A 19,447-nucleotide genomic window follows, 5' to 3' on the forward strand; every position below is an offset into this window, starting at 1 on the left:
GAAAATGTCTAGCGATTTCGCTATCTATATTCGAGACAAGCTTTTCGACAGCAAAACATCTGTAGACCATAAAATCTTACATAGTGTAAACAAGAAAGGTGAATTTGTTCTAAAGTTCTGTTTCTGGGAATATGACAAGAACCATAAAACATTAAGCAGAGAAGTCTTAAAATTTGTCAATGACAGACTTGTTGACAGAGATGACGCCTCTTGGAGAGATGAAGTCCAACAAAACTTCTTAGAATGCAAAGAAGACACATGCGCTGTTCTTGAAGATGAAATAGAAAACAGAATAGAAGAGCTATTAAAGGACAAAGAACTTTTACAAAAATATGGTTCTGAGAAGTTTGACATAACTCCACCAGAAAAGAAGAAGAGAGAAAAGAAAGAAAAGAAAGTAGAAGAAGAGAAGAAAGAACCTGAACCAGAGAAAAAGAAATTTGACATGTAAAAATAAAATTTTATTTTTAGAACATTTCTGGGTCAATGTCAATGTTCTCTTCCTCTTTAGGAGTAAACACCGGCTTAGACTCTAAAATCTTTTTACCCAATTTACCTTGAACTTCTACAACTTTAGACTCATAATATTCATAGTCGTCTGCTTTCTTTGGTTCATAAGGTATAACAAGTTTGTATGCTTTGCCTTCTTTAAGGTTTGAGAACCTTCTGTCAAAACTTTCTTTGACTGCTAACAAACCTTCTATGTCTAAGTCTTCAAATTTCGCACCATTTTTAGTCACAATAGCAAACTTAACTGGTTCGATGTTCCAAACTTTGCTGAATGAAGACTTTTCAAAATGGTAGAAGTAAACATTCAAATATGTGAATGGGTCTAGTTCTTCTTTGACTTCTGTCATGTACTTGTTTACTGAGATGAATTTCGTCATCTTTTCTATCGGATAAAAAAAATATTTTTTTTTAAATTTACTCATAAAAATTTTTCTTTGTATATACACTATTCTGTACGTCTAAAAGACTTTTGACATTTGCCAAGAATGTTCGTTTAGATGCTGTCATATAACCATATTCTTGACAATATTGTTTATACGAATCGTACAATGACCTTTCATCTAATGACACAAAGTCAGTTTCATCTATGAACAGTTCATATACACTCTTGTTTGCTTCTAACAATGTTTGTCTCTCTTCGGTATGTGGAATTTGTCTTGGATTGAACTTTGAAATATCTAATGTCATAAAATATGAGAACAAGTGGTTGTAAAAGTCAGATGTCAAAGTTTCTGCTAAGTCGTCAAAATATTCTGTATCTTGCATATGAGAATCTGACGTTCTGACAACTACATATCTTCTGTCAGAACTTTCTAATTTCATCGGAACAGCATTGTTTGAAACCATAATGAAGTTTGCAACATTTTCACAAACTCTTTGGTCTTTATATTTTCTTCAACAACTCCAACTTTGTCTGTTATAAGACTCTTCAAAGCATCTGAGTTCAAAACTTTTGTTGTATCTATACTTTGAAGTTCATTGCAAACTATAAGTTTCATATTCTCTATTGAGGAGTTAAACTTGCCACAGATGTTTTCTAAGTTTGTCATATTCGGGTTCGAATAACCTTCTAACAGTTTGCACAAAATATCTGTAAAGAATGTGTTCTTACCAGTTCCTTGTTTTCCAATTATAATGAGAGCAGTTTCATTTTAGCACTTGGATGTTGTAAGATGTTTGCAAACCAACATAAGATATACTCATAGACTCTTTCGTTTCCATTGCATATAATTTCTTTGACATGGTCTAACCAAGCTTCTATAATATTTTCTTTCCATTCTACTTGTTCGTATTTATATCCAGTGAAGATAGAATAGAAGTTTGGAGAAGGTGTATAGAACTTTATACCTCGAACTGAAAAATCTTCTAACTTTGACAATAAGATATCCCAAGCATCTAACATCTTCATGCCAACTTGTACAACTTTTATTTTCTTAAGTTTCTGTCTACATTCTTGTTCTGAAACTATTGTTGCTCTTGGTTTGTTAAAGACTACATCCCATTCTTTCATAACATAACATTCTGGGGCAGAGTCGACATAAATGACTAAACGTTTCAAATTCTCGACTGCTTTGTTATAGTCTCTAAATGGACACATATTTCTGAATGCTTGGAAGTCATAAAAATCTGAAACATCTATTCTGTACATTTTTATAAAAAATAAAAAAAATATTTTTTTTTATTCTTGACTTTGTTGTTGCATTTGTTTGCATTTGTTGTTCTTGAGCTATTTGTTGTTGAAGTTGTTCTTGTAATACAATACTTTCACCAGTTGCATCTTCCAATTCGAAACTTTCTGCCGTCATTGACAAATACATAGGACATAAAAGTTTTACAGGAACAAAGTTTGCGTCAACTAATGTCAACGTTATACTTGCCAAAGTGTTTGAGTTCACTAAGGTTGAAAATTCTGCATTCGAATGAACAATAGGCAAACCAGCAGAGAAAGTATTGTTTATACGCATAAGTATCTTTTGGTCATAATAGTTTCTGTCGACATTCGAATAACACTTTGAACCTAAGTTTGAAACAATATATAAGATTGGTGTGCTTAATGTCAATGGAATAGACATTCCTTGTATGACACCTTTTCCTGTTATAGGAAACTGTTGGTAGTAAAAACCAGAAATAAGTTTTGTATTATAGCTCATATCGTTTATAGTAAACTCAGTCGGACATCCAAACATAATGAAACCTGCTCTAGTTGCAGCACATGTTACACCTGTACTTAAAGTATTAAATAAGTCAACAAAACCTGTTGGTGGTATATCTGAGTAAGTATCTTCAAAGGAGTATTTTTTACCATTCACAACAATAAAGTCTTCTGGTGTCAAAAGAGCAAAACAGGCTTTAGTCGTCATTGTGTTTAAGGTTAGTTTACAATATCGTCCTTGAGGACTTTGTAAGTTTGTTGTTATAGAATTATATGACTCAGGGTTTTTAGTCGTAATAGTATAAACCATTATATCTTCTGCCATTTATATATATTTAAAAGTTTTTCTGAAAGTGGAGAAGAACTTCATCTAAACTTTCACATGGCGTTTCTTGAAGTTCTCTGTCTAAGAAGTTCAAATATTTTGTAAAGACATAGAACTTTCCTTTGTCTACACGAACAAACAAAACAGGGTCTTTCATATCGTTCAAAAGTGTGTAAAGTCCTTTACATGAAATAAAGTCTATATTATTTTTCTTCAAACATCTTTCAAGAAGTTTTGACATTTTTACTTAGCAAATAAATTTTAATGAAATGTTGTGGTCGTCAAATATTTTTATGACGTCTGGGAAACTATACTTTAAGTTCAACGTTTCACCTCCTTTCATAACGTATATCTTGTCAATGACATTATATGAAACACCACAGCAACTAATGTCGGGTTCTATTTCTTTGATGTTTATATCGTCTGCCTCTGTCAAAAGTTTCAATAGTTCTTTCAAAACTTCATGAGGTGCAATGACATATGAGTTCACTTTTACAGGGTTGTGTTCGACCAAGTTTAACATTATACTTAAAGCTTGACAAATCTTCTCCTGAGTTTGAAGTTTGTCTTTCAGTTGTTGGTAGTCGTTTCGAATATCTGCAACAGAACTTAAGTCTCTGCTAACTTCAGGATATGTTGGTTGTTCTTTTACAGGAACAATTGTTATACCATCTTCGTCCTCGTATGGTTTCCCCACTTCAACATCTCTGTCTTTGACATTGACAATAACACTTTGACTGTTTGTTTGAGTTGGTGAATTTAACTTCACATCTGCCACCGCCATTAAACCTTTTGAAACACTTACGCTTCTATTTTTCGGAAATGACATTTTACTTAGAATAAAAAGATGGACGTATTCGAGTATCTCTTCGAATTGAAGCAGAACAAAGTTTACACACAAAACAATACAAATACATTGACAGAATAGTTCTTTATACAAACAATGGTAAATGTTATAGAATAGCAGTCTTTGCTGAACCAAAATATTTTCATAAAGCAAAGAAAGTTGGTATAACTGAAATGGTGAAAGTTCTTGAAGCAGACAAAAATATAACTTCAAAACTTACAGATATTTCTAAAGGAAAGTTTATAATACAATATTATGTCAAAACTGGCGTACTGTCAATATTTGACGGAGAGAAGTCAGTTCAAGAACAACTTACTGACCTGCTGCCAAAATCTGCTCGATGGAAGCTGTCGTTATGCCAATCTGAGGAGCCCCAGCAGGTTTCATCGAACGAATCTTCAAAAGAGCATCTTCCGTGAAAAGTGCTATTGGTTTTGTAAACTTCTTTGCTTTCAATTCATCTGGACCGTCTCTGTCACCAGTATATTGTATTTGTACAGTACCAACAGTTGAAATACCACCCATAAAGTCTTCTGAGTCAGCAAATGGAATGCCAAGCCAAAAGTTTGAACGGTCTCCATTTGTATATTGAGTTTTTTGACCTCCTGTATGAGTCCATACTTTCACATATGGCATAATAGAACTTTGCATTTCAGGGTTAATGGTTGTTGTGAAGTTGTTGTTAAAGTTCATAGCATCTAATGTCAAGTTGTATGACCTCATATCCTCAACTGTAGAATATTCTTCTCTTGGATAATATTTGCCATCTATGTTTATATGATATTTAATACCGGGGTTGTAGAAACAAGAATAGTCATTTATAGTTCGTCTGAACAGTACAAACATAGTATCTGCATGTTTCATTGCAGTTGTTAAAGCAATATCTGTTCTTGCACCTGCGGCTCCTGGATTTTGGTTTCCAACTTCACCTGCAAAGTCTTTGACAGATATTTGGTGTATAGGGAACATAAGTGGAACTGCAATATATTTGGCAGCTAAAGCATTTGAAATATCTGGGTCCAACATATAGACTGCAAGTCTGCTTTCTATTCTCTTGCATTCAAATTTTTCGCATGTAAACTTAACTGGGTCCCAAGCAGTTCCAGCAGCATTGAAATAATAGTTTACTTCATTGTTGAAGTTTGAGAAACCAAAGTCTAAGTCAACTTTGTCTTTGCAAAATTCGGCGAATGACGTTTGATTTGTTCCCTTTACGTCTGTAATAGTGAATGGGTCTTGTGTTGGTGCAATGACTAAGTTATTTTTGCTTGGAGTAAGTTCGATAGAAATTTTTCCTGCCCAGTTTGGCAAGTATCTTAAAAACCTGAAGATGAGGAAAGATGACAAAGGAACTCTAAGTTTCAGTTTTACTTTAGTGGCAGCAGTTCCATCTGAACCAGAAAGGTTAACATAAACTCCTGGAACGTTAGGGTCAAGTCTTCTTATTTTCTCAATAGTTGCATACTGGTCTGTTTGTTCTCTAGCTTGTGGTTGTACTGAGTTTCTCAAAGCGAACCATTCATAGTTTGCCCATGTTACTGTTTGAACTAAGTCAGAGTTAGAATATATCTTATATCCCATGAAAACTTCTGGAGCATATTGGTATCCGACATAGAAAATTCCATTGCAACCTTTCTTGTCAGACAACTTGGCAGAAGGTTTTATTTCAATGTCTTGTTCCACGTATAAGAATGAGTTGTCAATAGAAATAATATGAAACCTGTCGCAAGCAATATCTACTGTTGTTGAAGAACCTTCTCCAAACTCACCTACGTTTCCATAAGAAACAGCAGTTGTATATTCGTAAGTTCCAGGAACTATTTCTGACCTTCTAATGGCATTGTCGCATTCGTTATACCATTCGGAAACATTTCCGTTCATGGCATCCAAAACTGTTGGCGTTATATTCTGAGCGGCGTACATTTCATATGGGTAAAAATATAGAATAGTTGGATTTATGTGTCATAATAGAACCCACTCGGACCAAGCTTTACTTTCTTCCTGACTGAGTTTTTAACTCTTCTTTTTCCTTCATTGCCACTACTTTCACTAGATGAAGTTACTTCTTCACTACTTTCACTTTGTTCTACTCTTCTTCTTTGGTGTCGCTTTTGGTAACTTGCCCTCTGCTTCAAGTCGTTGCATCTTTGCCTCATGTTCACCTAGTATGTTGTAAATTTCCCATGTCCTTTTTGCCTTTGGGCTCTGGTCGCCCATCTCAGGTAACCTATATCCTAGAAAGATTTTGTCATAGTTTGTATTTGAGTCTTCGCGTATTGTTTGCATGACTCTTTCCTGAGTTTCCGGTTCAAGCTCTTCAAACAGAGCTTGTCCATATGGAATAAGCTCGTTTCCAAATATATGTTTTTGTAGCCATTCTGGTTTTCTTTCCATGTTACCAATAATATCTTTTGTGAATGGGAAAGCTTTTACCCAATGTTCAGTCTTGCGTCATTTATTTCTGTAGTTGGTTTTATTTTGTCAAGGAACATGTTTTTCAATACTAACATTTCATTTGGTACTGTCCATTTGAGTTTTCTTAAATATTCATCCCTTCTCGGTTCATTGTCTGCAAAGTAAGTTTTTATGACATTTTGCAAACTTTCGTTTGCAAGGTCATGTACAATAGGTTCTCTTCCTTCTCTCTCCCTAACTTTCTTTCTAAACTCTTCACCAAATATACCATCTTTATGGTTCTGTGTAGTTCTTTGAGATAAATGTTCTAGAACGTCAGGTGTTATATTTCCATCAGCCATGTTCATTTCATACTGGTCCAAAATATCTGCATCTTTCATATCTTTCAATGGCATTAAAGCCGCGCTGAAAATACCAGCTATATCTGGTTCACCATTCACTTCCATTGCGTCTACAACTTCTTGGAATTGAGGTTGTAAGTTTATGAACCACCTATCCGGATTAGCTTTATGACCCATCTCATTGTAGTTCCATAGTCTGCAGAAACAAAAGTAGGTTTGTTTCCATATTGGTTAGGTTCTGAATGAACTTTAAACAATGTTTCATTTCTATATGTTTTGGTGAAATTTAACCTTTTATTTTCACCGAGTTCAGCCAAAGATTGAACGTTATATGGTCGTAAGTAAAAAGGATTGTTGTATTTGCGTACACTTTCTTTCAGTTCTTCCATTCTATGCTGAATATTTTCATCTGATGTTGGAGTCTTTTGTATGTCGGCGAACATTTTTCGATATTCTTCTACTATGTCAGCCGAATTTTTCTTAGACTCTTGGAAAGATTCCATATTCTCCTCATACTCTTGTTGAGGGTCAAGATTTTTCGGCTGTTCCAAATCTTCATCTAGTTCTGTGAAGTTAGTTTCCAAAGGAGGGACTTGTTTGTTTCCTTCAGGCTCTTCTAGCTGTTGTTGCTGAACTATTTCTTCCATGTCTGGTTGTATCTGAACTTCTTCCTGTGGAGTTTCTTGTACCTCATCTGCTGGCATTTCATATATTCCGAGACCGTTTTTAACAAGTTCCCTATCTAAGTCATCCGGACTCATAAACCTTTCTTCTTTCGTTCCGTCTTTATTTTTTACGCGTTTCATGAAGAGAGTTGAATTATCATTTAGCTCTGACACCAAATATCTCGGAGTAAATTCAGTCATGTCATTTGGATGATATGCTATTAAATCATATCCCTTAGCGAGCTTGTATTTTCCAGGTTTGAAATTATATCCCATTTGGTGCTGAACCATAAAGCTAAATAGGTTCGGGTCAGTATTTCCTTCCTTGAACTTTCTAATAGCTTCTTTATATCTGTCACTAAAGTCAAGAGTATCTGGGTAACCATAATTTTCCTTAAGCATTTTTAAGAATTCTTGGTTTCCTTGTTCTCTACTTCTTTTATGTCCTTGCTCTGTTTGTGGTTGTTGCTGTGCAGTGTTTTGAACTGTTGGTTGTGGTGCAGTGTTTTGAACTGTTGGTTGTGGTGCAGTGTTTTGAACTGTTGGTTGTGGTGCAGTGTTTTGAACTGTTGGTTGTGGTGCTGGATTTTGAACTGTTGGTTGTTGTGTTGGTTTTGGTGCATGCCTGTGTCTGTGTCCATGTGACGATATAAATGTTTTAGGTAGTCCTGGTGCAGGTGCTTCTCTTGGAGGGTTTGGTGGTATATAAGTTCCACCAGCTGGCACATATGTTCCATCTGCAGCATAATGTCCTACCTGACTTTTCGTTTTTAAGAAAGCATTTACTAGGTCTGTTTTGGTCTGTTGTAACTCTTTTTCTTGACTTTCCACAACAGTTGCTCTAACGGCGTCATAGGCACTTTGAACTGCCTGTCTCGTTGCTGCATCTGTTATTTTCGTCATATTTTGTGCTACTTCTCTTAACTCTTTGTCGAAACCTTCAGACTTCAGTTTCTTTCCAGATGAGAAGTCGTTCACTAGTTTCACCTTACTATGAAGAGCTTCGAAGGCGTTCTTAAAGTCAGCATTTGTTAAAGCTTCATTTGAACTGTCTTCATCCGCTTGTATTTTTGTCCTTATTGACCCTATAAGTTGGGCTGCTTTAGCGTTGGCTTGGGCATCTAACCAGTCATTATTAGCTTTTATATATTCTGCGCTTTTCATTGCCTTTTGCATGGCTGCGTCGTTATTTTTACTTTCTTGTGCTAAGTTTTCATACTGTACGGTTTGGTTTTGCAACTGTAAAAGTTTTTCTGCCTTTACATTTGCTTCAACTTCTTTTTTATACTCATCGCTATCCATATATGTCTTCAGGGCTTTTTGTTTTATTTCTTCATCTTTCAGTACTTTATATTGAGTAGTATGGTTTTTCAAATTTATAACATCTTGTTCCATTTTTGCTACTTCTGCTGCTTTTTCTGACACTTTTTTCGCATATTCCTCTGTACTTAGTTCTTTCAGTTGTTCTTCTTTCTTCTTTTTCTCTACGTTTAACTCATTGAGTTTCTTTGTGTGTCTGTCATATTCTAGTTTCTTTTCGTTTTCACTTATTTGTTTCTGTATGTCTATGTTTGACTTTTTGACATCTGTTATTTGATTTTTGAGTGAACTCAAATTCATTTGACTTTGAGGGTTATAAGCTGTTCCGTCTGCAGCTCCACCATAGCCTGCCATTTCGCTAAAAGTGCCGCTCTTAAACCTCCACTCTGTGCCACCAATAACTCGTTTAAAAGCATAGGGTTGCTTGACATTTTGTTGCAACATAGTGGGTCATTCATCATTTGTTGTTGCAAACTGTTTTGTGGTGTCAGTTTTACTATTGATGTTTCAATGCTCTCTTCCTCTTACGTATATTCTTACGTAGCTTACGTGGCATTTTAAGTGAAGTTAAAAAGCGGTTTTTGACAGATGTTTATATGACACTATTTGTTCAGCACAAAAAACTACTCGTGTCAAAGTTTGTCAGTTTGTAAAATAACCGTCCTATCTCATTCTATAAGGGGAAAAAGGCTTCTCAAAGTTTACTTCCGTGGAACGCCTGTAACTTTTCCTGTAGCGACGATAGACCCTTACTTGTCCGGACAAAGTTATACTAAACATCTTCAGGGCTAGAGGGCACGAAGTGCCTGGAGGCCCCACTACCTTTTTTTTTTTTTTGAAAATAATATGAGTTTATGTGATATTATTTTTCAGAAGATTTTGTGTTCTTCTTCAAAATTTTATTTTTTATTAAAAAGAATCTTTACAAAATATACATTTACTTTAATTAATATTTAAAAACGTGCTCTATCAAAAGTTCCAAAAATTCAATATTTTAGCTTTTCTGAGGTGTCACTTTTGATGAATTTCTGTTTACAACATATGTAAAGCTATAAATTGAATAAATTCAAAAACAAAAATTGTTTATTCTTATTAATAAATTTATATTAATCAATATTTGAACAACCCGTAATTAAAATTGAATTCCTCTTAAAATTTAATCCATACGTTAATTTTTAATTTGCACGGCGAATGCCGAGCTTCCCTACTTCTCTTGTCATTCCTTCAAAAACTCTAATCTCATCGCACTTACAAACATCATGATTTGATGTATTGTCGAGAAATCTTAGACTTGTTTGTCATTTGATGATAGCATTTGAAAGTCATCTCGAAAATCGATTAACAAGACAATTTCCCAAACATCTACATACAAGTAGATGATGGTAAACCTATTAGAGTTGTTTTGCTATGATTCCTCCATATCAAAACAGCTCTAATCGAACATTCTACACAGCTTAGCATCCAGCTAGTTCCAAGTAATGCGATTACAACATCAACGGCCAAAGCCTTTCAGAGTCCTTTAATCATTTCTTCTCATCTCAATGTGAAGTGGCCCCAAACGGACTACAAGCTGACGTTACAACGCATTACAACCCGGTTATTACGAGCATATACATTAGAGCTGCTTTGTTATGATCTCCCTCATCAATTGATGAGAGATCTCATTATGAAGCAGCTCCAATCGAACTAAAAACCTACATACAAATGAGTGAAAACAAATTCATTAGAGTTGTTTTGCTTTGATTTCTCTCATCAGAAGATGAGAGATACCAGAACAAAACAACTCTAATCAAACTTTCTACACAACTCAGCACAGTATCAATGCAAAGTAATGCGTCTGTATCGTTAACAAGCAAAGTTGTTTCGGGTCCTTTCATTTTGGAAGAATTCGGAACAACTTTGCGAATTGATAGTGTAAACCCATATACATGAAAGCGTGCATGCATAAAGACAGGTATTGTCAGCAATGACTACCTGCCCAGCTATGAGTGATCAGAGAATTACCATCTCAGGCTTTTTGAGAACGTTTCAGCCAGGACCCTCGTATGTTGACTGTGAGAAAGGCATCCTTTATCTGAAATAGATGCTTTTCCAACAATCAAATTCGAAGATCTTCGACGTTGTTGTAAAAAGAGAAGGAGAAGGAAAGAAGAGGAAGGAGAGGAAGAAGGAAAGGAAAAGAAGAAGAAGAAAAAAGAAAAAAAAGACATATTAAATATAATGCGCACTTAATAGTGCCGAGGCGGCGGAGCCGCCGAGGCGCGATTTTTTTGACCCTATATTACCGCACGGCAATGTTTTTCTCGATTTTGTACAGCCCTATATATAATGAACTAGAGTCAATTTATGGTACGAAAAGATGTTGATTACTAAAACAGGAAAAAAAAGCATATCATGTTTCTAATTGTCCGAATAAATTAATAAGGTTTTACGATCTATAGTGTGAATGCACTTACTACGATTCTGTGGTCCACAAAATCAACTTGGTTATAATATAATTTCTAACCTCAGGTGGCTACGCTTGCCCTTCGGGCATGCATGCCACCTTCGGTAAAATAAACATATATCGATTATAGGAAAAACGTTTATTCATATATTTCATTTTAGATCTTTCATCCGAACCTCTCAAATTTGGCAATGTTTCGCCCAAAAGCCCTCATAATTTGTGAGAATTGAGAGCTCTATCGATCTTTCGCACATTTTTTGCCCGAATATTAACATGTTAATGACCAAAAAAAATTGGATGCTAATTTACTGTAAATTCATAATGTAAAAAGTATGGGCGTTGTCCCCTATATCAAGTTTCCTCACAAGCAGTCCAGCATTTCAATGTGATTTATGAGATTATTACATATATCGTGAACATGATATACCATAGAATATGGAATAAAATCAACTGCTTAGAATCGAATTTGGAACATGATTTATTTTTGAAATTATTTGATCATTAATTTTTCGGCGATTTAAATGGATCAATCCACAGTACAACATAACTGAAATTGATATATGATAAAAGTTTAAAAACGATTAAAAATTGAATTGTGGAAAAAATTTTGAATTGTGGAAAAAAAATTTTGAATTGTGTATAAAATGAGGTTAGTAGCAATTGCTAGTTTTTTTTTCATTATGAGTTCTGACTATTCAAAACAATATGCGGATTTTATAGGGGCGCTTGAAAAGCTCTTTCACATAAAATCTAATGAACCTATCGAAGATATGTGCAGTATAATTACAAATACTTTGATTTCGAAGTATCAACTTTCAATCAATCAACTTACAAAGTTAATTCATGAGTAGATACAATTATGCATCTGGGGCGAATTACGTCAAAATACTCGAACAGATCGGGGCTGACCTCACCGGAGTATCGGATTACCATTTTGAAACGGAGAGTTCGATTGAATTTATAGTTATGCATGATCAAATTGATAAGTTCAAGGAATACTTAACTCAAAATTCAATATCTGGTGATATTTTTCTCGAAATTCCTAATTTCTGGTACAATGCTTATCACGATGATGGATATTATGCAGAGTTATCACTAATTGAAGCATGTGCCTACTTTGGATCTGTTAATATTTTTTATTTCTTGATTTCGAATCAAATCAGTAAAATAACTGAATGGTGTCTTAGCTACTCAGTAATTGGAGGAAATCAAGACATCATCAACGAATGCTTGAAAGAAAATAAAATGGATATTGATTGTCTCAGAAGCATTATAAGATCACACAATCACGAATTACTTGAATATGTTTTAGATAGAGAGATTTTCGAGCTTGATGATTTATACGGTGAGGATTGGAAATCGGGAAAAGAAAATAATTGTATGGGAGATGCAAATTATAGACCTATTTATAAAGATATCATCAGATTTCAAAACCTTAATGCTGTATTTCTTCTATTCAAAAGGAATAAATATTACATCTTTCCATGGGGTGCTGCATTTCCGCAAACAATAGATATTTTCAAAAACAATACATTTTCTAACAAACATAATCGCACTAAATGTGGAATTATTTATTTTGCATGTAGATCGAAAAATTCTGATATTTGCAGATTATTACTTGAGTCATACAATCAAATTATAGTCAACAATAAACAGGGTATAGATATCAATGAAAAAGATGATGATGGAGAAACCGCTCTTCATTTTGCAGCATTAAATAATAATAGAGAAATAGCCGAACTTCTTATTTCACATGGTATAAATATCAATGAAAAAGATAATAATGGACAAAATGCACTTCATATTGCAGCATTAAATAATAGTAAAAAAACAGCCAAACTTCTTATTTCACATGGTATAAATATCAATGAAAAAGATGATGGAAAAACCGCTCTTCATTATTCAGCATTAAATAATAGTAAAGAAACAGCCGAACTCCTTATTTCACATGGTATAAATATCAATGAAAAAGATAATAATGGGAAAACTGCACTTCATTATTCAATGGAAAATAATTGTAAAGAAATAACACAACTTCTTATTGCACATGGTGCAAACATCAATGAAATAAGAAAATTCTATTAAATAATCAACATCTGATTATTGACTTTGTTCCTCATCTGAAATATATGTTGATATAAGGTACTCCAAATTAGGAACAAAGGCTATAATGAAATATTTAAAACAATCTTTTGATTATTTGGCTGATAATATACATTTCATTTTTAATTTTCCTTATTGATATTTTGTACCTATCCTCGAATCAACTTCAAAATTTATGGTGTTCGGATTATTATAACATCATTTTATAATAAAAGATTTTCATTCTAATACAAAGATAATTTTTTCACATTTTTATTTTATTTTTCTCTAACTTTGAGTCTATATTAAAAAGTGACTTTTTTGGTAAACTAATTAGAGCACTTTTTCGTAAACTACTGAGCCAGTGATATTCGAAATTAATTTCAACAGTTGTAATAGTGCAGCTATAAAATATAGTATATACAGATGCATCTATATGAATCTGAAGCTTTTTTCTTAATTTTACTTAAAGAAATTGTATCATAAACTTTTGAAAACAAAACATTAAGGCCGCACTTACGCCCATCTGACTTTAATTCAAATTTTTGACAACTGGCGTGAAGCACCATTGAAAATTAACCTTAAACATCTGAATTGAATGTCCTGTCATAGGGGCGTAAGTGCACCCTTAATTCTTTCCCACATTTCAATTTTTTTTTCAACAATTTGAAAAATTCAGGATATAATTTTCATTTCTTAAATGAATGATGCTATTTTTAAAAAAAAATCAATAGCCTATTTTCGATAAGAATACCCTACTTTCCCAACATTTAGAATAAGGTTATTGCCCTAAAATTCAGTTATAGACACTTAGGAGAGCATTTAAGCCATGATATTTTGGCATATGATAGAGAAACATCTTATAAACATTTTCAGTATGTTTTCCTATAAAATAACGATCTCACATGAAATTACTAAAATATCAAATTTTGATTTTCACTTTAAAGTTGGGAGAATACTCTACAGTGACAGGGTATACAATTTTAACCTTTGTTTTGATTATAAATAAAGTATTGATAGAGATATGAGTTGTACAGAATTATACACGTGTGTTTAATCAAATGTAAGTTGTGCAACAATAATGATTAGCTAGATAGTATATTAAGGAACTGTGATTTATGATCTAATTCAATAAGATGTAAATGATATTCAAATATATTAAATAAATGCGAATGTTCAAGATGTGAAATCAGTTAGTTAATTGTTGTATATAGATATTTTACTGTGATTAATGAATTTTTTAACAATTTAAAATTATCAAATTTCAAAATATGCGCAATGAGATAATTTGAGAGTATTTTGAGAACTGAAGACTTATGATTTAGTGTTTTTGAATAAGCACATCAATATAAAGATAGAAAATAAATTGAGATATAATTTTTTTGAAGGTATTATAAGGGTGGAGGTAGTAGGATAAATTTTTAATGTTCTATACTTTCATGGCAAATAATTAAATAGAAGTAAAACTTTGTTTTAAGAATTGAAAATTTTAAATAAAAAAGGAATGTTAGTAATGCTAATTTATTTGATTCCGGGGGACACCCCGGTTATCAAATATATTTATTAAAATGGAAAATCTCTCACTTTTCGAAAAAATCGAAACTGCAAGGATCTCCGATTCTCGATATGATAATTTATTTGATTCCGGGGGACACCCCGGTTATCAAATATATTTATTAGAACGGAAAATCTCTCACTTTTCGAAAAAATCGAAACTGCAAGGATCTCCGATTCTCGATATGATAATTTATTTGATTCCGGGGGACACCCCGGTTATCAAATATATTTATTAGAACGGAAAATCTCTCACTTTTCGAAAAAATCGAAACTGCAAGGATCTCCGATTCTCGATATGATAATTTATTTGATTCCGGGGGACGCCCCGGTTATCAAATATATTTATTAGAACGGAAAATCTCTCACTTTTCGAAATTTTTTTTAACAAAAATATGGCATTCTTAAATTATAGTTACATGTTATTTCACAATCATTATCATTAAAAAATTCAATTATTCAAGTTGTTTTGTCCCGACGGTTTTTACGGTTATAAAAATGGTTGCGAACTCAATCCATCAGCAAAATGTCGGTTGGGGTGCCCTTCTTGGCCTCCTGAGTACTCACCAAGATACCCCCAGCTCCCGCAAAACACCTCCCTTAGGTGAGCATTAACTGATGACATGAGTTAACAATTCTACAAAATCATCAAGCATGAAGGTTTATGATTTATAAATCAAAATCTCAGAAACTGCTTGACTTTGCAAGTTGCTGTCTTTACCGGTTACTCTGCTGCAATCTCTTTTCTGATTGCAGGCAGAGTTCTGCATCCTGAGGACTTTGCCTTGCAGATATGCTTGTAATCACTACGTGAGCAACTTGGTGTTGCAAGTTGCTGTCTTTACCGGTTAGCTTTTTTGAAGTTTCTTCGCATCTTATATAAGCTCTAGATCAATATTTATCATCAGAATTTGCATCTCATAAAGCACAATATTAATCAAATAGGCAAATTTCATTCGGAGTCTCTCATTAAATGAGAAACTCCGAATGAGATTTGCTCTAAGGTAATGTACTTGTTATGCTTGGCCTAGAAGCAAGGAGGAAACATGTATATGGTTTGTTTATACTGAAGTTATCTGGAATTCTCTCAATTGAGGATTCAAATCCAGATAACAGCAGTATAAGTTAATATTGTTGTGCACCTCAGGTTGTTTATAGGCCCGAGAACGAGAAAAGAATTTATGGTGTGAATTGGCTCGATATATACCTACGCTCTGTAAAAAATACGTTATATTTTCTTTCATATGAGAAAAATGTTTTTCTTTTTTATAATACTATGTGCTTTGTTACTTCATAAATTGTCTATTTTTCTTATTAAAACCTATTTTTTCCGTGTGATTCGGAATCTACGCATTCAAAATGCGTTTTCCGCTCTCAGAACGCGAAAATATGAACTACATGACGAGATAAATCGATTTATTATGTTCCTAAATATTCTCATTTTTCAATCTTGCTCAATACTCAAAAATAAGCAGACTCTCAAATAGAGAACATAAAATAACTCATATTTATCATATTAAAATTTTGAAAAAGTCTCCCGAAAAAATCATATTTCGAAAATTTCAAAAAAATAAGTACATTTTTCGCCAAAGAAAAAAGAAAAATGTTTTTTTTTGAATTTTTGATGATAATATGCACTCCTGACGGTCGCAGTGTCTCATTCCGGGAGACATTGCCTGTGCATGTCTCCCAGAATGGCATACTGTTCCGCATTCATAACTTGAATGCGGAACTTTGACCGACAAGAGTGCATTGTGCACTCTTGTTGGTCTGCATGTGTCATTCCGGGAGACATTGCCTGTGCATGTCTCCCAGAACGAGACAATTTATTGCAATCAGAATACGATTGCAAAACTTTGACCGACAAGAGTGTATTGTGCACTCTTGTTGGTCTGCATGTGTCATTTCGGGAGACATTGCCTGTGCATGTCTCCCAGAATGGCATACTGTTCCGCATTCATAACTTGAATGCGGAACTTTGACCGACAAGAGTGCATTGTGCACTCTTGTTGGTCTGCATGTGTCATTCCGGGAGACATTGCCTGTGCATGTCTCCCAGAATGGCATACTGTTCCGCATTCATAACTTGAATGCGGAACTTTGACCGACAAGAGTGCATTGTGCACTCTTGTTGGTCTGCATGTGTCATTCCGGGAGACATTGCCTGTGCATGTCTCCCAGAACGAGACAATTTATTGCAATCAGAATACGATTGCAAAACTTTGTCCGACAAGAGTGCATTGTGCACTCTTGTTTGTCATCCACTATGATACTTAGAGAAAATACTTTACTTACATTATTTAAAATATTAATTTCCCTATTTAATATTTATTTATTATTTTTTGTGCTTTATATTCCCTATGGCATGTACTGAACTATTTTATAGACTCTACCGAGCTATCTCCACATATAAACATTTGACAATAACACATATATACTCTCTTCATATTCTAGTCTCATGACATATTATTGCAAAAGCTATATTTATACAGCATACCTCATAAAGTCTCATTATATCCCTATCTAAGCGTTCAAAACCTATTTTCCCCACGTAATCTGATTCTTCAGGCTCCGCTGATTCGATTTCTGCTGTCAGATCGTGAAAATATGAATCACATAACAAGATAAACACAAATCCAAAATAATAATGTTTTCTTCAAATTGACTCTTCCACGATATTCATATATTTGTTATTAATTCCGTTTTCCCTTACAAATGTATTTAATTTTCTGAATAATACGTATTATAAAATGAATATCTCAAAAACTAAATTAAAAAATTAATACTGGGTAATAACTAGATATATTGTGACTTTTTGAATTCACACACTTTTGGAAAAAATTGAATTTTTCTAAAATGATGTTGTTTGAACATGAACTTAAAGAGTTTTTTTACGTAAAATATCAAGTTGGGTAACTTGTGTTTATCTTGTTATGTGATTCATATTTTCACGATCTGACAGCAGAAATCGAATCAGCGGAGCCTGAAGAATCAGATTACGTGGGGAAAATAGGTTTTGAACGCTTAGATAGGGATATAATGAGACTTTATGAGGTATGCTGTATAAATATAGCTTTTGCAATAATATGTCATGAGACTAGAATATGAAGAGAGTATATATGTGTTATTGTCAAATGTTTATATGTGGAGATAGCTCGGTAGAGTCTATAAAATAGTTCAGTACATGCCATAGGGAATATAAAGCACAAAAAATAATAAATAAATATTAAATAGGGAAATTAATATTTTAAATAATGTAAGTAAAGTATTTTCTCTAAGTATCATAGTGGATGACAAACAAGAGTGCACAATGCACTCTTGTCGGTCAAAGTTTTGCAATCGTATTCTGATTGCAATAAATTGTCTCGTTCTGGGAGACATGCACAGGCAATGTCTCCCGGAATGACACATGCAGACCAACAAGAGTGCACAATGCACTCTTGTCGGTCAAAGTTCCGCATTCAAGTTATGAATGCGGAACAGTATGCCATTCTGGGAGACATGCACAGGCAATGTCTCCCGGAATGACACATGCAGACCAACAAGAGTGCACAATGCACTCTTGTCGGTCAAAGTTCCGCATTCAAGTTATGAATGCGGAACAGTATGCCATTCTGGGAGACATGCACAGGCAATGTCTCCCGGAATGACACATGCAGACCAACAAGAGTGAACAATCCGCTTTCTCCTTTGAAATCCAACATTCTAATCACATCTACATTAATAAATTGTTATAAAATACTAATCAAAGATCCAATACAATTCTACTATCTTATTCACACATTACCAATGTTAACACCTCTTATAACTTAAATTATTTCATAAAATTTGTTTTTATATCTTATTATTTTCTCATAATGCTTCTAATACATCTCTAATTTCTTACATTCAAACACCAATATCGTCATACTATCATAAGCACTTAATTTTTTCAAAATTTTAGACTTAAATTTGAGCTACATTTTCATCATCATTTTTAGCCTTAAGCTTCTATAAGGTTATAATACATTATCGTAATATTCTAATATTTATGATTCTTACTACTCAATTCAATATAATCATATAAGTCACTCATAATCAGGAGCATAATTTAAAAATCTATAGCTCATATTTTGACAATTATATATATAGATGATGCATATTGCAATTCCGGTTTCAACACGATCAAATGTCAAACCATGATAAAATATATATCAATTTACAAAATATCGATTAACATTAGAATCCATATCTAATTCCATCAATGCACAAGTTGTAAATGCTTAATTCATCTTTGAGAAACGTGAATAGCACAATTTTATAAGATTATTTGTTGAATATTTAAAATATAAGCCAAATCGAATCTGCTGTATATTACTTTAGTTTATAATTGAATGTTAAATGTTCAGATAAATATTTGAGTCAGATATCGCATTTTCTAATTTCAAAATTTATCTCATGAAGTTAGAATTTATTTGATCATACAACATCATATTAGTCAAACTAGAGTTCAATCGCGATTCCAAAATGGAACAATTGCTTGTTTTATCAAAATGTTAAAATATTAATCTAAAAAACTTAATATCTAACCAAAACATTCTAGAAATATCATATACAGGTATATGCAATCTAAATGCACACGAAATACTGAAAATTAAAAAGAATATTTATGAGATTATTAAATCTTATGCATTTCAATGAAGAGTCGATAATTATCATCTCTATAGGTTATATATCAACATATGAGTTTTTGGATTGACCACTACTATACTAATGTGATCAAATTAATCTGATTTCTTGAATTTTCATTT

General features: G+C 33.3%; 6 protein-coding genes and 2 pseudogenes across 8 annotated transcripts, besides 7 other annotated features; 2 read left to right on the forward strand and 6 right to left on the reverse strand.

The window, feature by feature from the left end:
• Positions 1-6,829: part of a mobile genetic element that runs on past the window's edge.
• TVAGG3_0555250 (uncharacterized protein) lies at positions 5-451 on the forward strand (the record flags this gene model as incomplete). The annotated part of the gene is made up of 1 exon (XM_051238298.1): positions 5-451. One exon carries the CDS (start codon positions 5-7, stop codon positions 449-451), a length of 447 nt encoding a protein of 148 aa, XP_051096122.1.
• On the reverse strand, positions 468-887 carry TVAGG3_0555260 (protein of unknown function, DUF4108 family; the record flags this gene model as incomplete). Its single annotated transcript, XM_051238299.1, has 1 exon — positions 468-887. One exon carries the CDS (start codon positions 885-887, stop codon positions 468-470), a length of 420 nt encoding a protein of 139 aa, XP_051096123.1.
• TVAGG3_0555270 lies at positions 925-2,158 on the reverse strand (annotated as a pseudogene). The gene has a single exon. A coding segment is annotated over exon 1 (1,234 nt).
• On the reverse strand, positions 2,189-2,987 carry TVAGG3_0555280 (uncharacterized protein; the record flags this gene model as incomplete). Its single annotated transcript, XM_051238300.1, has 1 exon — positions 2,189-2,987. A coding segment is annotated over one exon (799 nt), but the record flags the coding sequence as incomplete, so codon positions are not given.
• On the reverse strand, positions 3,235-3,771 carry TVAGG3_0555290 (protein of unknown function, DUF4106 family; the record flags this gene model as incomplete). Its single annotated transcript, XM_051238301.1, has 1 exon — positions 3,235-3,771. One exon carries the CDS (start codon positions 3,769-3,771, stop codon positions 3,235-3,237), a length of 537 nt encoding a protein of 178 aa, XP_051096125.1.
• TVAGG3_0555300 (protein of unknown function, DUF4106 family) lies at positions 4,233-5,757 on the reverse strand (the record flags this gene model as incomplete). The annotated part of the gene is made up of 1 exon (XM_051238302.1): positions 4,233-5,757. A coding segment is annotated over one exon (1,525 nt), but the record flags the coding sequence as incomplete, so codon positions are not given.
• Positions 6,830-7,299: 470 nt separating the features above from the next.
• On the reverse strand, positions 7,300-9,131 carry TVAGG3_0555310 (annotated as a pseudogene). The gene has a single exon. A coding segment is annotated over exon 1 (1,832 nt).
• Positions 9,132-9,577: 446 nt separating this feature from the next.
• Positions 9,578-9,615: a mobile genetic element.
• A 112-nt stretch (positions 9,616-9,727) lies between these two features.
• Positions 9,728-9,801: a mobile genetic element.
• A 309-nt stretch (positions 9,802-10,110) lies between these two features.
• Positions 10,111-10,371: a mobile genetic element.
• A 331-nt stretch (positions 10,372-10,702) lies between these two features.
• Positions 10,703-10,848: a mobile genetic element.
• Positions 10,849-11,864: 1,016 nt separating this feature from the next.
• TVAGG3_0555360 (protein ubiquitination) lies at positions 11,865-13,106 on the forward strand (the record flags this gene model as incomplete). Its single annotated transcript, XM_001302547.1, has 1 exon — positions 11,865-13,106. One exon carries the CDS (start codon positions 11,865-11,867, stop codon positions 13,104-13,106), a length of 1,242 nt encoding a protein of 413 aa, XP_001302548.1.
• Positions 13,107-13,607: 501 nt separating this feature from the next.
• Positions 13,608-13,734: a mobile genetic element.
• A 1,856-nt stretch (positions 13,735-15,590) lies between these two features.
• Positions 15,591-16,280: a mobile genetic element.
• Between the last annotated feature and the right edge of the window lie 3,167 nt (positions 16,281-19,447).

This window comes from Trichomonas vaginalis, chromosome II (assembly GCF_026262505.1).
Source record: "Trichomonas vaginalis G3 chromosome II, whole genome shotgun sequence".
NCBI lineage: Eukaryota > Parabasalia > Trichomonadida > Trichomonadidae > Trichomonas > Trichomonas vaginalis.